The sequence below is a fragment of the Rhinopithecus bieti genome, unplaced genomic scaffold (assembly GCF_001698545.2).
Source record: "Rhinopithecus bieti isolate Rb0 unplaced genomic scaffold, ASM169854v2 scaffold_23276, whole genome shotgun sequence".
NCBI lineage: Eukaryota > Metazoa > Chordata > Mammalia > Primates > Cercopithecidae > Rhinopithecus > Rhinopithecus bieti.
This window is the reverse complement of record NW_016810868.1, coordinates 1,371,027-1,391,409: the sequence shown is the minus strand read 5'-3', so window position 1 is coordinate 1,391,409 and position 20,383 is coordinate 1,371,027. Positions and strand designations below refer to the sequence as shown.

The 20,383-nt window shown below is 61.0% G+C and overlaps 1 protein-coding gene across 2 annotated transcripts in view; it reads left to right on the top strand.

The window, feature by feature from the left end:
* RABL6 (RAB, member RAS oncogene family like 6) overlaps positions 1–20,287 on the top strand; it is a 34,946-nt gene extending 14,659 nt beyond the window's left edge. The window contains exons 2-15 of one of the 2 annotated variants that reach the window (XM_017893081.1): positions 2,802–2,936; positions 5,356–5,403; positions 8,156–8,208; positions 9,044–9,135; positions 11,374–11,514; positions 11,896–12,001; positions 14,907–15,010; positions 16,488–16,804; positions 17,002–17,155; positions 18,046–18,258; positions 18,359–18,623; positions 18,818–18,989; positions 19,215–19,270; positions 19,428–20,287. In XM_017893081.1, coding sequence (XP_017748570.1) covers positions 2,802–2,936; positions 5,356–5,403; positions 8,156–8,208; positions 9,044–9,135; positions 11,374–11,514; positions 11,896–12,001; positions 14,907–15,010; positions 16,488–16,804; positions 17,002–17,155; positions 18,046–18,258; positions 18,359–18,623; positions 18,818–18,989; positions 19,215–19,270; positions 19,428–19,625 — 2,054 coding nt within the window. In that variant the 3' untranslated portion in view covers positions 19,626–20,287. Of the gene's footprint in view, positions 1–2,801; positions 2,937–5,355; positions 5,404–8,155; positions 8,209–9,043; positions 9,136–11,373; positions 11,515–11,892; positions 12,002–14,906; positions 15,011–16,487; positions 16,805–17,001; positions 17,156–18,045; positions 18,259–18,358; positions 18,624–18,817; positions 18,990–19,214; positions 19,271–19,427 lie in introns of both variants that reach the window. The other variant, XM_017893079.1, reaches the window with a different exon arrangement.
* The last annotated feature ends 96 nt before the right edge of the window (positions 20,288–20,383 follow it).

Genomic DNA, 20,383 nt, shown 5'->3' with positions numbered 1-20,383 from the left:
TTTTTTTGAGACAGAGTCTTGCTCTCTTGCCCAGGCTGGCATGCAGTGTTGTAATCTCAGCTCACTGCAACCTCCACCTCCTGGGGTTAAGCAGTTCTCCTGTCTCAGCCTCCTGAGTAGCTGGGATTACAGGTGCCCACCACCATGCCCGGGTAATTTTGTATTTTTAGTAGAGACAGGGTTTCTCCATGTTGGCCAGGCTGGTCTGGAACTCCTGACGTCAGGTGATCGCCCGCCTCGGCCTCCCAAAGTGCTGGGATTAGAGGCGTGAGTCACCGTGCCTGGCCAATTTTTGAAATAGCAAAATTTTTTTTTGAAAAGCAAATAATTTTTGAAAAGCAAAAATCAAAGGAAGGTTTAGAAAATAAAGGGAAAATCTCGCAGCAAAATGACAGGTAATGATATGAAAAAAAATAGAGGCTGAGTGTGAGTGTTGCAGTATTCAAATAATGTAAATTACGAAAAGAGAAAAATATCAATGGAAATTCAAGGAAAAGTGCGGCCAAGAAAGACGTCCTTCGCTAGATGAATGGGTAAACTCCGTGCATCCCGATGGTGGAACATTATTTAGTCCTGAAAAGATGTTCTCAAGCCGTGGAGAGACCTGCAGGAGCCTTAAGTGCGTATCGCTGAGCGAGAGAAATTATTCTGTGCGACCCTAACTCCGACGTTTTGGAGACGCAAAACGGCCCAGATGCCTGGAATGAGCTCCGCACGTTCATGAGAGCAGGTTTCCGGCAGTGGCGTTGGGCGGCTTTGTTCACATGAATTTTTGCGCTTGTGTACCTTGTTCCTTACAAAGAGCATGTGCCAGTTTTACAAAATGAAGGGAGGGGATTTTCTGATGCGTAGGGTTGAGGAGCCAAGACGCCGCGACCCGGGGACGTGAGCGCGTTGGTTCTGGCCGCGGGAAGACGGGCGGTCCCTGGGACGTCTCAGCTCTCCGTGTTGCTAACGCCCCACCCCCAGGAAAGACCGGAGACGGGACCACCGCATGTGGAAGCACCGGAAAGCACAGCCAGTGGGCCGCCGCTCAGGCCGCGGGACGGACGTGGATGGCGCCGCCGTTCTCTCGCGGGCCTAGGCGAGGCTGTGCGTGCGCGGCCCGGGCAGTCCCTGTTAGCCTGGGCTGCTGCTCATGTGGGGACGGCGGCCGCCAATCTGAGCCCAGAGCTGTGGGCCGCGCCCGGGTTCCTGCCTCGGGACGGAGGAGGGAGGGCGCCGCTGCCGGTCTCGGGGGGGCCCTGACTCCCTCCCGGCTGCGCTGAGCACCTGCGGCTCCGCTTGGGGCTGCTGTGCTCGCCACAGGCTGGGCCGCCGGGCTGGGGGCGCTGCGGGCGGCCTCTGTCTCCAAGTCCTCCGCGGGGGAGGGAGGGGAACAGGGCCCCGCCTTGTGCGGGGCGGGCTCGGCCAGGAGGAGCGCGGAGCCACCTGGCTTCCCCCGGCGTGTGCGGCCGCTACCGTGGCCCTGAGGGCTCCCGGGTCCCCTCTGGTGGCTTTGTCGCAGGGCGGCTGGCACATGAAATCTGACCAGAGGTGTTGCAAGTTGGCACGTTGAGCTACCTAGAATGGATGAGGAACTGAATAAGCTTCAGGGGAAAAGAAATGATTGTGGAAACAGGTGCCTTGAGTTAGGAGGAGGGAACTGGGCCAGGAGAGAGGAGCCGGGTGGGCCACAGGGACAGCCCAGGGCCCCTCGGAGCTTCGAGGCCAGGCGCCCTCCGTGTTGGGAGGGTGGGGTCCCCCTGACAGAAAACCTGGTGGGGAGTTGCCGGAGTGAGAGGAGCCTGCAGACCTGACCGAAGGGAGCCGGCGGGAGACCTGAGACGAGGGGAAGTGGGAGGAGCCTGCAGACCTGCTCCTCGGTTTCCTCTGCTCCCTGCCACCCGGCTCCCTTCCCGACACCTTCCCTGGCTCTCCCCTCATGGAAACGTGGAGGACGGCCAGGGCTTCTGCTCTCCCGCGTGCCTGTGGTGGGCTCACCGAGACCTGTCTGAGAAGCTCTCGGGGTCTGCCCAGGTCCGAGGGCAGCTGTCTCATTGCTGGCTGCTGCGTCCACACAGCTTCTCGGTCATTCTCCATCCTGTTCTTCCAACACCTCCGCAGGCTGTCTGTTCTTAGTCCAGTCAGGTGCCAGGTCCATCCCCATCTCCACCCATTCTGAGCCACCTCCTGCCTTTGCTAACCTCGCACTCCCTTCCCATCTGCCCTCCCTCCCCGGTCACATTTTCAAAACAAGCTGGGCAGTAGTCTCTCCAACCCAGCCTTGGAGCAAAGAGGCCCAGGCCCGGGGCTACCCAGCGCACACATGTGCCTGAGCTGGGATGTAAGCCCCATGCTCTGCAGAATTGTGCATTGAAGACACCAGGGCTGCAGAAAACTTGGTTAGGAGCAATCCGCGGAAGCCTGGGGTGCTGTGGCGAGCTCCGCAGGCGGCGGGCCCTGACCCTGAGGGTCCCCAGGGCTCCCAGGGGTGGGCTCTAGGGCAGAACCATGTCCTCCAAGTAGAAAGCCTGACCCGGGTTGTGGCCTCCCGCAGCCCAGGAGGACCCCCAGCTGCCCCTTGGGCCCCGGTCTCCTTCGATGTTCTGTGAGCCGCCAGGTGTCCTCTTGATGGCAGAGGTCGCCATGGTTCCCACCCATGGTCTTCCTCCCCTGCCTGCCGGTCTACTGGGTCTGACTCTGGCAAGAAAGATAAAACAGGTGGCAGCAGAACCGGCTCTCTTTGTAGTTGCTCTTAAAGCTGCAACTTGGATTCAGTTCGTTTGATTTGCCTTTTCTTTTACTCTTCGCACCCCCAGTGAAGATAGTGATCCGGGGAGACAGGAACACGGGCAAGACAGCACTGTGGCACCGCCTGCAGGGCCGGCCGTTCGTGGAGGAGTACATCCCCACGCAGGAGATCCAGGTCACCAGCATCCACTGGAGCTACAAGAGTGAGTGTGGCGGGCGTCTCGCGGGGTTCGGGCTCCAGGCCTCCACTTCCTTGGCCCTGGTTCCTGGGAGATGCGTTCCCCAGAGGGGGTCTCCCCAAAGAGTTCTTGTCTGTGAGGGACCCTGCTTGCGTGGGGGTCCCGGAGTGAACTCTGGGGGCTCTTTTGGGGTGGATCGCCCTGCTGCCTGAGTGAGCTTCATGAAGCCCCGCTGAGCTGGGAGGCTCGGCTTGGGACGACTGGCCGCAGATGGGTGAGCACGTGGGCGCCTGGGGGACTGAAAGGACGTACCTTCCGAGGAGCACTCCCTGGCCTGTGCCCTCTTGGTGCACATGGTATTTTTTCTTGGGCCCAGCCCCACATCTTCTCTACCACCAGAAACAGTAATAAGACCTTTGAGCCTTGCCCCTGCGGAAAGTTTGTGTCACTAAAAGATTCAGTGAGGTGGGCTGGATGGTGGGATAGACCCCTCTCCAGGGTCTCAGTTGGGTGCTGGGGCCTGGGTAGATGCGGGAAGGTGGGGGAGGTGATAGCTGTGGTGGCTCCAAGGCTCGTGCTGTGGGAGGCAGAGCAGCTGCCCTGTGTGTTCAGAATCCTGACAGCAAAAAGCCTTGGGGCTGTTTTTTGTTTGTTGGTTGGTCTGTTTTTTCTTTGTTTATTTTTGAGACAGAATCTCGCTCTGGTGCCCAGTCTGGAGTGCAGTGGCGAGATCTTGGCTCACTAGAACCGGGTTCAAGCAGTTCTCTGCCTCAGCCTCCTGAGTAGCTGGGACAGGCGTCTGCCACCACACCGGGCTAATTTTTTATATTTTTAGTAGAGACGGGTTTCACCATCTTGGCTAGGCTGGCCTTGAACTCTGACCATGTGATTTACCTGCCTTGGTTTCCCAAAGCGCTGGGATTACAGACATGAGCCACCGCGCTTAGCCAGGGCTGTTTTAAATACCATTCCTTTTCACTGCAAAAAAAATAAAACCTAGTGGGTTACTAGTGGGAGGCAAAGATGAGTTTCAGCTGCCACATGGTGACAGCTGATGCCTGGACTGCTGTGCAGAACAGCCGTGGAGTTGCTGGGCATCTGCTGCTTTCTAGGGCCTGGGAGGGTGGTGCTGGGCTGACAGGACACAGAGCCCACAGGGCCAGCGCGCAGAAGCTCTACCTGCCACCGCACTCTCTTCCTGGTTTGGGGTGAGGCTGATGGCAGCGTTTATGCCCCTCTGTTCAGGCTACGTGGATGTGGTTGGTGTGCAGATGCCTGGTGGTGTGAGGGGCCTGGGTGTGCCTCTCCCCTCTGGTTCTCCCTTCCCCTTGGAATCCTTGGGTGGGCGGGAGGTTCCATCCATCCGCTCCCCCAGACCCCAGCATGCCCCACAATAGGGCACAGTCGTGGGCGCTCAGGAGGAGCGGGCGGCACCAGCAGGCCCAGCCATGATGGTGTAGCATGGGGCAGGCCTGGGGCCTGTCAGGTGGCTCCGAAGGGAGAGTCCGGCCTCCGCCCTCAGTGGTTACTTACATCCTACTCCCTCAAAGTGAACCAGAGGTCAGTCACTGGATGCAGAAACAGGGTCAGGAGAAGGTGACACAGGTGGGCCCGTTCATTCACACCCGTCAGCAGGAGCGCACCTGCTCTCATGGAGACTATGGGCAAAACAAAGACATCCACCCAGCCAGGAGGGTCACCTTCCAGTATGCTGAGGATTGGGGCCCTGGAGGGAGGGACCCAGGTTTGGGGCCAGGGAGGGAGGGGGCCGTGCCCAGGATCAGGGCCCAGAAGGGAGAGGGCTGGGCCCAGGAGGGAGGGGGCCGTGCCCAGCATCAGGGCCGGGGAGGGAGGGGGCCGTGCCCAGGATTGGGGCCAGGGAGGTAGGGGGCCATGCTCAGGATCAGGGCCCAGGAGGGAGGGGCTGTGCCCAGGATCGGGGCCAGGGAGGGAGGGGCCTTGCCCAGGATCGGGGCCGAGGAGGGAGGGAGCCGTGCCCAGGATCAGGGCCTGGGAGGGAGGGGGCCATGCCCAGGATCGGGGCCTGGGAGGGAGGGGCCCATGCTCAGGATCGGGGCCCGGGAGGGAGGGGCCGTGCCCAGGATCGGAGCCGGGGAGGAAGGGGCTGTGCCCAGGATCGGGGCCCCGGAGGGAGGGGCTGTGCCCAGGTTCGGGGCCGGGGAGGGAGGGGCGGTGCCCAGGACTGGGGCTGCAGAGGGAGATACCGTGCGTTCAGTTTGTCGCTGAAGCCATGTCTGAGCGAAGGCCTGAAGGAGCCGCTGTGTGGTCATCTTGGGAGGGCACATCCTGGGCTTCTGGACACTCAGAAGTCCTGGTGGGAGCTGGTGCCTGTGGCGCACAGACAACCACACCAGCTTGACCGCTTTGTGCCACCCTGGGAACTTTATGTTGGGCACTAATCTTAGGATTCTCCCTGTTTCAGCCACGGATGACATCGTGAAGGTTGAAGTCTGGGATGTGGTGGACAAAGGTGAGGTGTCTCTGTTCTGTGTCTGCTTCTCTCTGGGACTGTGTGCTCTGTGCAGAGAGGCTTCCTTTCTTTCCCCCGGTGCCCATGCATCACCCACTGTCCTCGCAGACGGTGCCCAGGGTCTTGCTGCTCTGCTTCCCTCCACATCCAGTGGTGACCCCGCGGCACAGCACAGCCCTCCTGTGGCACCACATGCTTTGCTGCTTTAGTTAGCATCCTTCCCGCCTCTGAGTGACGGCATGCACGGCGGTGGCAGGTGCGGCCGGGGGTGTGCTTTGAGCCCCAAGGCCTGGGGTGCTATTTTGGGAGCCTTCCTGCACTGCCTGGCAGAGCAATCCAGCACCAGGTGGCCCCATGCCCACAGCCGAGGACCCAGTTCCTGCGCTCCGGAGACAGGCTGTCTAGAGGGATGTGTGCCCGCCAGGGATCCCCAGCCACACAGACCCGCACTCTGGGAGCCATGGGAGGGCTGCAGCAGCCCCCGGGGTGTCCTCGACATCGTTGGTCTCCTCCTCAGCCACAAGGTCACGAGTTCCTCTAAGTCCTCAGAGTGGAGCTCACAGCCCTCCCCGGGGCCCGTGGTCTGTGGGCATGTATGGTGTGTGCAGGGCTGGCCACATGCACGCCCCAGTCTCGCAGGCCTGGCTGTGGCCTCGTTACGAGGTTCTGCTGGAAAGGCAGTCGCGGTCTCTGTGTGATGGTGTCTATTTGGATGGCGCATGCTCCCCTTCCTCCACTGTGTGATGGTGTCTATTTGGATGGCGCATGCTCCCCTTCCTCCACCTGTGTTTTGTTGGGGTGGGTTTGGCCATGGGGGGTCAGAGACGGGTTCTCATGCAGTTCCTGCAGGGGTGCTGGGCCCCTGCAGCTCCCACTGTGCTGCGCTGGACTCTGTGTGGCCCCTGCTGACCTGGTGTTCCAGATGCTGTCTCTCAGAGCTCTGCGTGGTCTCTGGTGTTAGAGGTGGCCACCCACTGCCCCGTCATTGTCCCCGTCCCCACTGTGAGGGGAAGCTATTAGATCTGCCTGTGGCCCCCAGGTGGCTCAGGCGGGGCTGCCCTGACTCCCATTCTGGGATGCTTCCCCCATCCGGGGCAGGTTCTGTTTTGGAGCTACAGAGATTTCCTGTGCCTCCCTCCAGCTCCGGCTCCCTGGCTCTGCCCGTGTGTGGAGTGGGCACAGGCTTCCCGTAGACAGGGTTGCCCAGAGTGGGATTCGTATCTGGGCACTGTGATGGGTGTGGTCTCCACTGCTCAGGATGGGACCCCCTCCTGGTGGCCTGTCGTGCCTGGGGCTGCTGTGGAGGCCTTTGGGTGCAGAGGCCGCCCGGCCCAGTGCTGGGCTTCCTCTGGGGTTGCATGTGTACCCTTGCATCACCTGTTAGCACCCACCGGGGAGTCTCACTCAACCTAAACCAGGGCCCCTCGGGAGGGAAAGGTCCCCCCAGCTCTATGACGGGGCCTGGCATGCCTTCAACCGCCACCCTGACTCCGTGCCCACTGTGCAAGGTGTGAGCACCGCCCACAGCAGCCGGGGCGGCTAGTGGGGAATCCAGTGGAGGGTGTTGAGGCCTCATGGTCACCTGGTGAGTTCTCGAGGGTAAGAGGAAGGTGAGGCCATCAGGCTCAGCTGGGGCTGCACGGGGCAGGCTGCCAGGAGGGAGGCTGAATGGAGCAGCCTCAAGGTGAGCCGACATCCCTCACCTCCGCCTGGACAGCCAGGGCCCGGCTCCCCTCCAGCCCTGCCTGCTTTCCCCAGAGTAGATCTGACCCACCTCAGTGGCTAGCCCAGGGGGCTGCTGGTTAGGCTGTGGGCATCCTTCCTGGATACAGGCCCCAGCCAGCCAGCAGTGCTGTGCTGTGTGTGTGTTGGGGTCTCTGCTGAGCCCTTTGTGGCCGGACTAGGCAGGCTGCTCTGGGTTGGTTCTGTCTCCTGTACCTTGTGAGGGAGGGGCTGACCCCCAACCGGGTCCCATCGTGGTGAGCAGTTCAGAAACAAGCTGTGGAATAAAGTGGAGGTGGCGTTTTAAACACATGAGCCCCATCTGTTCTTAGGGGTTTTGTTTGTTGTCTCAGTCCGTGACTTCAAGACGGATCCCCAGAGTTCCCAGGATGGTCTGGAGCCCTTTCTCCTCCGGTCAGCATTGTGGAGATAGAGGGAGGTGGCCATGGCCCCTCATTGGTCAGGAGAGCCATGGTGACCTTGATGGCGGAGGCTCGGGAACCCAGATCGTGGACACCACACAGCTGCCCTCCTGCCTCCCCAGGCCGCTTCAGGGCTGGAACCCCTGCCCTCCTCTCCTTTCCTCCCATGCTGGTTGTTGCCTTGAGAGTCTGTGCGCTCATCTCCCTACTTTTACCCCAGAGGGAGGCCCCTCACTTTCCCACCATATCCCTTGTACTTCCTCCCGCCCTGGACTTGGGGGAGCTGGAGAGCAGACCCTTCCTTCAGCAGCAAACCCTCCTGGTGCAGGGCTGTGGGCCATCCCACCGCAGCCTGCCAGCAGCTGCTGAGCCCATGGGCCCCACCTAGCACCTTCTGTCCAGGCCCAGCCCAGCCCTGCCCCCAAAGCCAAAAGCAGGGCCTTGCCCAGGTCCCGCTGCTCCAGAGTTCGTGGGTGCCCGCGCTGCAGGCTGCTTGGGGTGGTGGAGCAGGGCACCCGCCAGAGCTGGGGCTGAGTGGTCAAGGGGACCCATGCTCCTCCTGTGGCCCAGGGGTTCCACCTCGTAATTTTGTTTGTTTTTTAAATAAGGAAAATGCAAAAAGCGAGGCGACGGCTTAAAGATGGAGAACGACCCCCAGGAGGTGAGTGCCCGGTGCACGGCAGGTAGCAGTGGCTCAGGGCCCTGGGGTGCGTGAGCCGGTGCCAAACACTTCCCACGCCTTTGACCCCAAGCACCCCAGTTATGCTGTGGCCACGGGGGCCGCTGGCCTTCCCAGCTGCTCCGGAACCCCTCACTGCCATGGCTGCATTTGGAGGTGGCTGGCTCACCTGTACTAGACATCATGTTGGATTGACCCCTGTTGGCATTTTGTGACCTGAGAAGTATTTAAGTGAATTCGCCAAACCTTTATCCCAGTCACAGTGGGCTCGGCCCTTCAAAGCACAGGACACACCTTGCAGTGGTGGCTGTGGCGTGTTTCTCTCCCTGGGCCACGTGGGGCCAACCCAACCTGAGCCTGACGCACCTGGGGCCTCCACCCTCCGTGCAGTGCATCCCACTCCCTTTAGAGCATGGGGTGGAGTGGCTGCCCACAGCACTGCAGCCAGCCCTGTTTGTGGGCACTGGAACCTTCCGGAATGCACATCTAGCCGAGGGCGCTGGTAGTCCAGCACCTGCCTCTCTTTTCGAGTGGTGGTTTGGTCATCCGTGAGGCCTGGGGCAGACACTGCTGTGATCAGTGTGAGGTCCTGGGTAGGGGCTTGTTCAGGGAGCTGCCCGCGGGGCTGGGGTTGACTGTCAGACCCTTTGGGGCAAACCTGTGTTTAGCTGTCCCATCTCTCCAGCATGTCGTTTCCAAATGGAGCTGCCTGTGACCTTTTCAGATTAGAAAACTATCCAGCCTTGTCCAGGACTGTGGGCCACATGGGTGGGGCCCATCCTGGGCCAGTCTCATGCCTGTTCCCTCCCGTCCCCAGGCGGAGTCCGACATGGCCCTGGATGCCGAGTTCCTGGACGTGTACAAGAGCTGCAACGGTGTGGTCATGATGTTTGACATCACCAAGCAGTGGTAAGGAGGAGCTGGCGGGGCGGCCGCCTGTGACTCTCACCCCCTAGCCCCTTGGGCGCCCTCTCTGTGCAGCAGATAATGGTTAGAGGGGCATCGTTCTACAGGGCCCAGGGACTCTTGCTAGGCAGCTGTGGCAGTTCAGCCACGAGGAGCAGTGGCCTGGATGTCGTCGGACTAGGCAACAGCTATGTCTGTGCATATGGGGCGGGATGGCGCGACCGGCTGCAAAAGGTGTCTGGGGCAAGGCATGTACCTTCCATAGCCCCACTATTCTTCCTGAAAAACCATCTGAGATTTGGCAGAAGCAAGTGGCTGCTTGTGTTGAGGGCTCCCCGAGACCTCCGTCTTCCATGACCCAGGAGAACCCACGCCAAGATTCATTCTAGCAAGAAGATGACAGCAAAATCTGCTAAGGGCAGTGGCACTCAAGACCATCTCTGGGGGACCAGGCGGAAGCACCCAGAGGCCACTGTGTGGAGTCACATGGGATCCACTCAGCTCCTCAGGAGTGCAGTGTCCCCCAGGACGCACTGGAGCCCCAGTGTGGGGGTGCTGCAGACACACATTTGGTGCAAGGTTCCTAGAAGAACGAGGGCCTTGTGGAGACCAGCCTCCTGGCGCAGGCCTCCTACCCACAGCCGGTGCCTGGAGCACTAGGAGCAGCGCGTTCGACACGTCCAGGCATCTGCTCTTCCCAGCAGTGGGTCTGGCCTGGGGGCCTGGTCAGCAGCTTCTCTTACTTGGGAAGACCCCCACACCAGGGTTAAGCACACCGCCTGTCACGGGGCCGCACACTTATCACGCATCAGCAGCCCAGGCCTGAGGGCGGCTTGCAGCGCCTGGCCGGCCATGCCCTGGGCCTCTGCCAACCTTTGCTAATGCTGAGAACCCTGCCTGCCCTCCCAGCCTGCAGCACCACCGCCAAGGACTGACTGCAGGCACCCTCGGGAGAGCCCTTGGTGGGGGTGTGGCACACGGATGGCAGGAGAACTACGCACGGGGTTGGTGGAACCACCCAGGGCACGAGTCCAGCTCGGGCGCACACACGCCAGCCTCACCTGGGCGAGCAGTGGTGCTCCTCTCCCTCTGGCCTCTCCTGTCTAGGCCAGCCTGCTAGCCTGGTGGGTGGGAAGTGGCTTTTCCCAAGTGAAGTTGAGTGTGGACGCAGAGTGGCCTCCACGACACCTCCCACTGCTGCCACAGGAACGGCCTGGAGGGAGCTGCATCCGCCTGGGCTGCCATGTGAGGAGTAGGCAGGAGGGACAGCGAGACTCGAGCCAGCGTGGGAAGACGCGGCAAAGGCGCTCACCTGTGGGCCCGGAGACCCTGTGGTCACACCACCCTGGGTGGGTGATGCCTGTGGTAGCAATGCTTTGGAGCCCCTGCTGCCCAGCATGAAGGATGGAAAACACCACTGGCTCAGACAGCGGCTTCCAGCGCCACGCAGGCTCTTCACGGCCGCGAGAGGCAGGAGACACCAGAGGGCTGCCTGCTTAGGACCAGAGGTGCCCCTGGCCGGCCTTGGTGAGGGGCCAGTTTAAATGACTGCGTGCAAATGAAAGAAAACTGAGTTACAAACTTAGGAGGCTGCGCTTTTCACCCACTTGTGCTGGCTTTCTCTCAGTCGTGGGGAAGGTTTCTCACTTGAAGCGCTAGTTATTTCTTCACAAGCCTTTTGGAAACCTGTGCAGCTGAGAAACTGGCAGCTCCACACCAGGCAGATTCTGGAGACTTGCCCTCCGTGCCAGGAGATGTCTGCTTAAGACAAGGCTCTCCAAACAGCCGCCTGACCGGCAGTAGCAGGGGCACCCCAGGGTGTCCTTGGCCACCCCGGTGGGCAGGGAGCCTGGACGAGCAGCCACGGGGTCAATGCCGAGGGGTACAGAGGACAGTGTGGGATAAGGGTGGACGCAGGCAAAGCCAGAGGTGGTTTTGTAGGGATGTGGACATGGGGCGCTCTGAGGGAAGGCAGGGACAGGCAGGGGCGTTCCAGTGTGGGGTGCGGTCAAGTATGTCCCTCAGGGAGAGGGATGGGCAGGGGCTGCAGGCTGGGAGGGGTGCGAAGGCCCTCGAGGCACTTCCCTCTTGCTCTGCACGCTCGAGGCGTGCTTCTGGTGGGTGGGATGTTGGAAATGAGAAGCAGCCACCGTCCTCAGGCCTGGGCACACAGTAGCTTCCCAGGGAGGGACAGGGCGTCGCAGAGCTGAAACTAAGCCAGGTCCTCACCTGTTCCCTGAGGACCTTCAATTATATTCTCCGGGAGCTTCCGAAAGTGCCCACCCACGTGCCAGTGTGCGTGCTGGGGAACTACCGGGACATGGGCGAGCACCGAGTCATCCTGCCAGACGACGTGCGTGACTTCATCGACAACCTGGACAGGTGAGTGCGGTGGCCCTGCTGCCAAGGGACCCTGCCTGGTGCTCTGGTGCGTGGGGGAGGGTGCTGAGGCAGAGGCCGGGGGAGGGGTAGCGTTAGCACAGGGGCCGGGGAATGTCAGGTCACGCCGCGGCGTGGGGCTCACTGAAGCCTGGGTCTCCCCAGTGGCATTGCCAGGAACTGTGTGCAGGGGCTGGCACTGTGGGGGTCACCTGCAGAAGGCACTCAACGTAGCTGGTTAGCAGGGCTCGGCAGGGTCCTGTGGCCTCAGGAGGCTGCAGGAGGAGGGAGGGCAGTGCGGACTGGCAGCCGTGGGCCCAGCGGTGGTCCTTGGCACCGGGGCAAGGGTCTTTCTCTTGCATCTTCCTTCCTTCCTGAAAGCAGACCTCCAGGTTCCTCCTACTTCCGCTACGCTGAGTCTTCCATGAAGAACAGCTTTGGCCTAAAGTACCTTCATAAGTTCTTCAATATCCCGTTTTTGCAGCTTCAGGTAAGCACTCGCCGTGTGGGGCGGAGTGGATACTGGTCTCTCACCTCTTTCCAGGCGTCTCCCGCGTAGCGACGGGCCTCCCTCCTAATGCCTGAGAAAGCTGTGGGCCTGCTCGGAGGTTGGCTGCTGGCAAGGGCCCAATGTTCTACTGCGCCTTCCTGCTCTGGGTGGCAGAGGGTGCAGGGTCCTGAGGGCTAGACCCAGTTCCAGGAGCCCCTCCACCTCTGCGGAAACCCCTTGCTCAGTTTCCCCCAGTGTTTCTGGTTGCTTTTGTTTGTTGAAATAAGGTCTTGCTGTGTGGCCCAGGCTGGAGTGCAGTGGCGCAATCATGGCTCACTGCAGCCTCAAACTCCTGGGCTCAGGCAATCCTCCCACCTCAGTCTCCCAAAGTGCTGGGATGTCAGGTGTGAGCCACAGAGGTACTCGCTGTTCACATCTCACATTTCCCTGGTGCTTGTGTCAAAACCAGGGAACCAACTTTGGTCTGTGGACTAAACTCAATTTCTCTTGTAGAAACAAGGGGCCAGGCCAGCTGTGGCTGCAAAGGAGCCCAGCAAACGACGAGGCTTGAACCTCCTCGCCCTGGGCTGCCCTGACTGGGTCTGGGGGACCTGGGGCCCAGCCGCAGCTGTACCAGCCTTGGTCTTTCTCCAGAAGGATGTCAGGCTTACCCAGGGAGGGGGCTGTGCTGTCCTCCTGGTGTCAGAAGAAGTGAGGATGCCTGCAGGCTGGGACTGTTGCTGGGGACGTTTCGGTGGGAAGGAAGGCCAGCAGTCAGACTTGTGCGGTGCTGGCGCTACTGGGGAGGCCCGTCCTTCCTGCAGAGCCGTCCCCTCGTCACTGGGTTGGTTACTCCTTGGAGGGCTCCCCACTGCTCAGCTGTTCCATTCCCTAATGGTTTGCCCTCCAAACCCTTCCAGAGCCTCCCAGGGAGAGCACGGGACCCTGGACAGTCTTGAGCTGGAAGCGTAGGGCTGAGCTGTGTGTCACTCTCCTTTTGCTATGGATGTGCTCAAGCAGATCTGATGTCCTCACCCGTCTCAGGAGCAGGACCCCCATTTCCTCTTTGTCTTGCCCCTGGATGGCCTGGAAGCAAATTTCAGGCTTTTGTGTCACCTAAAAATATTTCAAACACTTCTCTAAAAAATCCGTTGTTTTTTTTAACCTGACCATAGTACCTAAGGTAATACCGCACGTTAAAGTCACAGGTATTTCTTGGAGAAATAAGCCAGAATAACAAATTTAAAAAATAAAATTCCCAAAGATTTCAAAGAGTTCTTCAAATCATCAGGTATTTAGTCAGTATCCAGAGTAGGATCCAGAGTTCACACATTTGGTTAAGATCACATTTTGTTGTTGTTGTAGCCATTTTCGGCGACCTTACTGACTTTAATATCCCTTTTTTTGGGGTGGGAGATGGAGTCTCACTCTGTCACTTAGGCTGGAGTACAGTGGTGCGATCTCACCTCACTGCAACCTCCGCCTCCTGGGTTCAAGCGATTCTTCTGCCTCAGCCTCCCAAGTAGCTGGGATTACAGGCACGTGCCACCACGCCCGGCTAATTTTGTATTTTAGTAGAGATGGGGTTTCGCCATATTGGCCAGGATGGTCTTGATCTCTTGACCTCATGATCTGCCCGCCTTGGCCTCCCAAAGTGCTGGATTACAGGTGTGAGCCACCGCGCCCGGCCTCACAGTTTTATTTATTTTATTTTATTTTTATTTTTTTGAGACAGAGTCTCGCTCTGTCACCCAGGCTGGAGTGCAGTGGCATGATCTCGGCTCACTGCAAGCTCCGCCTCCCGGGTTCACGCCGTTCTCCTGCCTCAGCCTCCCAAGTAGCTGGGATTACAGGCACGTGCCACCACGCCCGGCTAATTTTTGTATTTTTAGTAGAGATGGGGTTTCGCCATATTGGCCAGGATGGTCTTGATCTCTTGACCTCATGATCTGCCCGCCTTGGCCTCCCAACGTGCTGGGATTGCAGGCGTGAGCCACCGCGCCCGGCCCACATTTTTATTTTAAAAATCCCTCCAGGCTGGGCGCAGTGGCTCACGCCTATAATCTCAGCTCTTAGAGAGGTAGAGGCGGGAGGAGAGCTTGAGCCCAGGAGTTCGAGCAAGACCCTGTTCTAAAAAAAAAAAAAAAATTTCTTCAACCTGAAAAGCTGATTTTAAAAAAAGAAAAAAGAGGCCAGGCAGGTAGCTCAGGCCTGTAATTTCAGCAGAGGCCAAGGTGAGAGGATCACTTGAGCTCAGGAATTCGAAACCAGTCTGGGCAACATAGCGAGACCCCATCTCCATTAAAAAACAAGGGGCCAGGCGTAGTGGCTCACCTGAGATCAGGAGCTCGTGAGGCTCTGGCGTTTGTATTTAATTTGAATCTAAAGTGAGCAGCGACACGGACCGGCCTCAGACCAGCCTAGGGCTCCAGGTCAGGAGGGCAGCGGTTTGCTCCAGAACCAGCTGCTTGTGGGTGTGGGGACGGTGGCGATGCGTGCACCGGGGCTGTGTCCTGCCACCAGAGGAGGTGTGCACGGCGGGGAGCAGAGAGGCTTTGTTTTCCAGGTGAAGGTGAGGCTTCTTCACCCTTGGAGGTGTGTGTGGGTGGGGGTGCTTTGAGGTTTATGCCTGTGGCAGAGCTGTCCCCTAAGCCATGCTGGCAGTCTGTAGGTGTCGTGCCGGCCGCTGCAGAGGAATCGTGGGCTTCTGTGGTTCCAGTGAGGCCCAGCCCAGAGCTCCTTGAGTTGCTGAGCACCCATCCCTGCAGCATCTCCTGGTTTAGTCAGCAGGAGGCGTCCCCTGTGCACTCAGCTGTTGTCGGGCTGGTGCACTCAGCTGCTGTCGGGCTGGGGCACTCGCAGCAGGAAGGGCCCCTGCTCAGGCCTGTGTGCTCCCCTTCTGCAGAGGGAGACGCTGCTGCGGCAGCTGGAGACAAACCAGCTGGACATGGACGCCACACTGGAGGAGCTGTCGGTGCAGCAGGAGACAGAGGACCAGAACTACGGCATGTATGTGGCTGCGTCCGCCCATGGGGGCAGTGTGGGGGCTGCAGGCGCAGCCGTGGTGCCGGGCCATGGGCTGCACCAAGGAGAGGAACCCATTTGGAGTGCCCCCCGTTTGGGGTAAATTAGTCATCTTGGGGCACAGGTGGAGGAGGGCTCAGGTTGGCATTGCCCCCAGCAGCCCCCTCACAGTCACACCTGGCATGGACTCCTCATGCAGGTCATGCTGTGCCTGCCGCTCTGAGCACCGTTGAGCGTGGCCAGGTGCTGATGCTGGTGGAGCCCTGCTGGGGCTGCCTGCCGATCAGGGGCTTAGCTTCCCACATTGATGCCAGCATGGGGTGTGCTTTCTGGTCAGCTCCTGGACTTTGGGAAGCTCCCTGTGCTGAAGAGGCGTACGGACCAGGACATGGAGGTCTCTGGTCCTTGATAGCAGAGGGCGACTCAGAGCATCCTCCTGAGTGGGCCTGGGCAGCACGCGCAGCCCCAGGGGTTGCGGGCAGCGGGACAGCTGGCCCGTTCTCTGCCTCAGGCTCCTGCACAGGTGGGGGGCTTGGTGCTTCCCCTGGGACCCAGGCAGGGACCACGGGATCAGCGACCTTCCTGAGGCCCCCCCAGCAGGTCTCTATTTCCAGAGGGAGAGCCCTGTAGGTCACCTCGGATCTGGCTGTTGGTTGAGACACAGCAAGAGACTGAGAGGGAAGGCAGTTTGATGCCTGGAGAGGGATCCATGGCTTCCGGCTCCCAGAATGGCCCCCCCGCATGGGCGCTTCTCTGTTGAACCAATCCTGGCATTTCCTGGGACTGAGAGTTGGGTCAGCTGGATGCTGCGATGGCCACACGTGCTCCACCAAGCCCCAGCCCCCTCCTCTTCCCAGAAACTCCCCCTCACGGGAAGGTCCACTTGCTGCCATCTGGCCACCTCTGCATGGAGCCCCCAAAGGCTGTGCCTCAGAACAGATCCGAAATGACTTTCGGGGAGCTGAACACAGGCACGCTGGTGCCTGCTGTCCCCGCCCTTCGGTGTTGCTGCTCTTTTTCTGAGACAGGGTCTTGCTCTGTTGCCCAGGCTGGAGTGCAGTGGCATGATCTCGGGCTCACCTGCTAAGCTCCGCCTCCCCAGGTTCACGCCATTCTCGCTGCCTCGCCTCCCGAGTAGCTGATGGGTCTACAGGCGCCGCCATACGCACTGGCTAATTTTTTTGTAATTTTATAGAAGGCATGGGGTGTCACTGTGTTAGCCAGGATGGTCTCGATCTCTTGACCTTGTGATCTGCCCGCCTCGGCCTCCCACAGTGCTGGGATGACAGGCGTGAGCCCCTGCCCGGCCAGCGCTGTTGCTCTTGGAAGTGGGTGGGGCTGGTGGCCCAGAACATGGTGGCTCTTCCCTGCCCTATCCGCAGCAGCAGAGAGCCCCCTGTCACCTGAGGGCCTCAGTGAGAGGCAGGGGAGCCAGGCTTCTCACCTGCCTTCTGCCTTCCAGCTTCCTGGAGATGATGGAGGCTCGCAGCCGCGGTCATGCATCCCCACTGGTGGCCAACGGGCAGAGCCCATCCTCGGGCTCCCAGTCACCGGTGGTGCCCCCAGGCGCTGTGTCCACGGGGAGCTCCAGCCCCGGCACACCCCAGCCCGCCCCACAGCTGCCCCTCAATGCCGCCCCACCATCCTCTGTGCCCCCTGCACCACCCTCAGAGGCCCTGCCCCCACCTGCGTGCCCCTCAGCCCCCGCCCCGCGGCGCAGCATCATCTCTAGGCTGTTTGGGACGTCACCTGCCGCCGAGGCAGCCCCTCCACCTCCAGGTAGGCCCTGGAGCTGCCCCTCCCAAACTGGTCCCAGTCCCCCACGCCCTCACAGGTGGGGCTCTGGGTCTTGGAGCGCTCCGTACTTCTTTCTGCTTGTCCCAGTCCTTTGGGCACGTCCCGGGTGGGCCTGGCTTGGGGTTGGGTGCAGCGAGGGTTCTGGTGCTCAGAAGAGGACCCAGCATCACTGTTTACAGAGCCAGTCCTGGCCGCGGAGGCCCCAGCAGCAGTGCAGAGCGTGGAGGACTTCGTTCCCGACGACCGCCTGGACCGCAGCTTCCTGGAAGACGCGACCCCCGCCAGGGACGAGAAGAAGGTGGGGGCCAAGGCTGCCCAGCAGGACAGTGACAGGTGAGGGGTGGGCCTGGACCTCCTCTCCCATTGCACCAGCCTCCAGGGTGCCTGAGCAGCAGGTGGGGCTGGCTTCCTGGGGGTGCAGAAGGGGTGCCCCGCTGTTGACTGAGGACAGAGCAGATCTGTGGCTGGAGCAGATGAGGGAAGAGCTTAGACGGGGCTTCCAGACATGAGAAAGGCCTGGCCACCTGCTCTACCCCACACCCTAGAGAGGACGGGGCACCTTGGAGTTGTCTGTGGGCAGATTCCACATGGAGGCCATTGGCAAGGCCACTCCAGGTGATATGGGAGGTTCAGGCCGCCAGATGTTGTCTCCGCAGGGCCAAGGCCCGGGTGCTGCAGAGATGGGGGCGGCTTCCTGCAGGTCCTAGAGCTAGGAGCTAGAGCTGCCTCCCATCTGTCTGCCAGCCCCTCTCCCACCACTCTGTCTGCCAAGTTGCCCCGAACTCTGCCTGCAGCAAAGCCCTGCATTTGGTCCCAGGTGTGGACTCCACTGGACATGCTCTGCCCCCGGTGGCCTCAGCACCTCAGCTTCACCCATTGCTGTGGGTGGCAGCTTCCTCCAGAAATACACAAAGGAGGGAAAGCCTGGTGGCCCTGAGCTGGCCCTGCCTCCTCCATGAGCGCCCACCTGCGCGGCCCCACATCCTTCGCCCACTGACCGAGCACAGGGCAACACTGTGTCCGACCTTGAGCCTCCGACCCCTTTCTGCTCGGCAGCCCTGTGACAGCCATGAGGAGGCCTTCCCCTAGAACACAGCACCCGGGGTGGGGTGGCCCCACGGCCAGGGTGTGCCGGGTACCAGGGTGCCTGGAACCAAGGCCCGTGAGCCCAGCCAGCCATCCCTACCCCGTGGCCTCTGACCACTTTGCCCCCTGCTTTGCAGTGATGGGGAGGCCCTGGGCAGCAACCCGATGGTGGCAGGGTTCCAGGACGATGTGGACCTTGAAGACCAGCCACGTGGGAGTTCCCCACCACCCGCTGGTCCCGTCCCCAGTCAGAACATCACTCTTTCAAGTGAGGAGGAAGCAGAAGTGGTGGATCCCCTAAAAGGCCCTGCCCCAGCTCCCCAGCAGTGCTCAGAGCCAGAGACCAAGTGGTAAGGGCAGGTGTCCCCAGGGGTGTGGCCTGGAGACCGGGGTGGGGCAGCTCAGGACACCTCCAGAGGACCCTGACTGACCCTCTGCTTGTCCACAAAGGTCCTCCATACCAGCTTCAAAGCCACGGAGGGGGACAGCTCCCACGAGGGCCGCAGCACCGCCCTGGCCTGGCGGTGCTTCTGTTCACACAGGTCCAGAAAAGCACAGCAGCACCAGGCCCCCTGCTGAGATTGAGCCGAGGAAGGGTGAGCAGGCATCCTCGTCTGAGAGTGACCCCGAGGGGCCCATCGCTGCACAAATGCTGTCCTTTGTCATGGATGACCCCGACTTTGAGAGCGAGGCATCAGACACACAGCGCAGGGTGGTAAGATGGGTCCTCCCCAGGCAGAGGTCAGCCAGGAGGCCAGAGTCTCTCAGTGGGTGGGTGCAGTGGGAGGAGGCTTCTGCAAGAGGCGTCTCATGTCCCCACACTTGGGCCTTCCGGCTGGGTTTGAGACCCCACAACCCCTGAGGGTGTGGGAGGGACGATGGCCTGACCAGCTGCTCTCCCTGCTCCAGGATGAGTTTCCTGTGCGAGATGACCCCTCCGATGTGACTGACGAGGATGAGGCCGTCGCTCAGCCGCCCCCGCCCCCCAAGCTCCCTCTCCCCACCTTCAGACTGAAGAATGACTCAGACCTCTTCGGGCTGGGGCTGGAGGAGGCTGGACCCAAGGAGAGCAGTGAGGAAGGTGGGTGGGGGCACCGGAGTGCAGTCAGCCTGCTGGAGTCTGGGTAGAACATGGGCCTCCTCCCAGCTGCTGGCCACTGGCCGGGGGCCTTTCCTGAGTCCAGGAGGCAGAGCCATGCTCCTGGCAGCCCCCTGCAGGAGTGTGATCCTGTCCATCAGCAGGGCCTCCTGGAGGGCTGGGGCTCACTGCTTTGTGTTTGAGCCACTGTCTGTCCTGTCTGTGCAGGTAAGGAGGGCAAAACCCCCTCTAAGGAGAAGAAGAAGAAGAAGAAAGGCAAAGAGGTACCGGCTACTCCCCTTCCTGGCAGGCCAGGGCTGGGCGGTGTGTGGTCCTGGGACCAGGGCTCTGTTGGCGGGCCAGGGCTGGGCAGCATGCGGTCCTGGGACTGGGGCTCTGGCCTCCTGTGACTCCGTGGCGCCCCCTCCTTGTGCTCCTCAGCAGGAAGAAAAGGCTGCCAAGAAGAAGAGCAAACACAAGAAGAGCAAGGACAAGGAGGAGGGCAAGGAGGAGCGGCGGCGGCGGCAGCGGCCCCCACGCAGCAGGGAGAGGACGGCTGCCGATGAGCTGGAGGCTTTCCTGGGGGGCGGGGCCCCCGGTGGCCGCCACCCTGGGGGTGGCGACTACGAGGAGCTCTAGGCCAACCGGGGCAGTGGCCGCCCTGGGGTGGGGGGCGTGCCTGTCACTGCCTGGGGAGGCATTTGCCTCTGCACCATCGCCTTTGCTGCTGCCCGGTGGCTGCCTTGTGCACTTCTGAGCTGGAAGAGGCCGGGCGTTGGTGGTCCTCAGACTGGGCCTCCAGACCCGGCGTGAGCCCGCTCTGCAAGGAGGGAGGGGACAGCTGGCTTTGGCCAGGCTCGGTGGACACCCTGGCCCTCTCGGGGCAGAGTCGCCAGTCCCCATTGTTTCTCAGGGATGTGACTTGAGGCCCAGGGGCATGAGGGTCTGTTTACAGAGGCTGGGCAGGGACCGCTTGGCTGCGGGGTGCACGCTGCCCCGGCACCTGCTTGCCCTCCTCGCTCACCCAGGGCCGCAGCATGCCTATGGCTCTGCTTCTGGCTGGGAGCCTTGAACATAGGGTGGCAGACCCACCCTAGAGAGAGAGGGCAGCCCAGCGCCCACGCTTAGGCAAGGCTGGCGAGAGACTGAAGGCAGCGGTGGTGAGGCATCCCCTGCAGTGGGGGCTGTTTCCCACAGTGGCCTCAGCTGCGCCCCTGCTCAGGTGAGCCCACAGGCGGGAGCTGGGAGGCACTCCTCCCAGACACTCCACTCAGACCATAAAGCACTCCTGTTTCACTCTGCGTGTGTCTGTTCTTCTCCCTGCACCTGCTCCCGCTGCCTCGGGCCCAGGCTGCCATGGGTTGTCAGGGAAGTCCTCTGAGGCAGGAGGCTGCCCA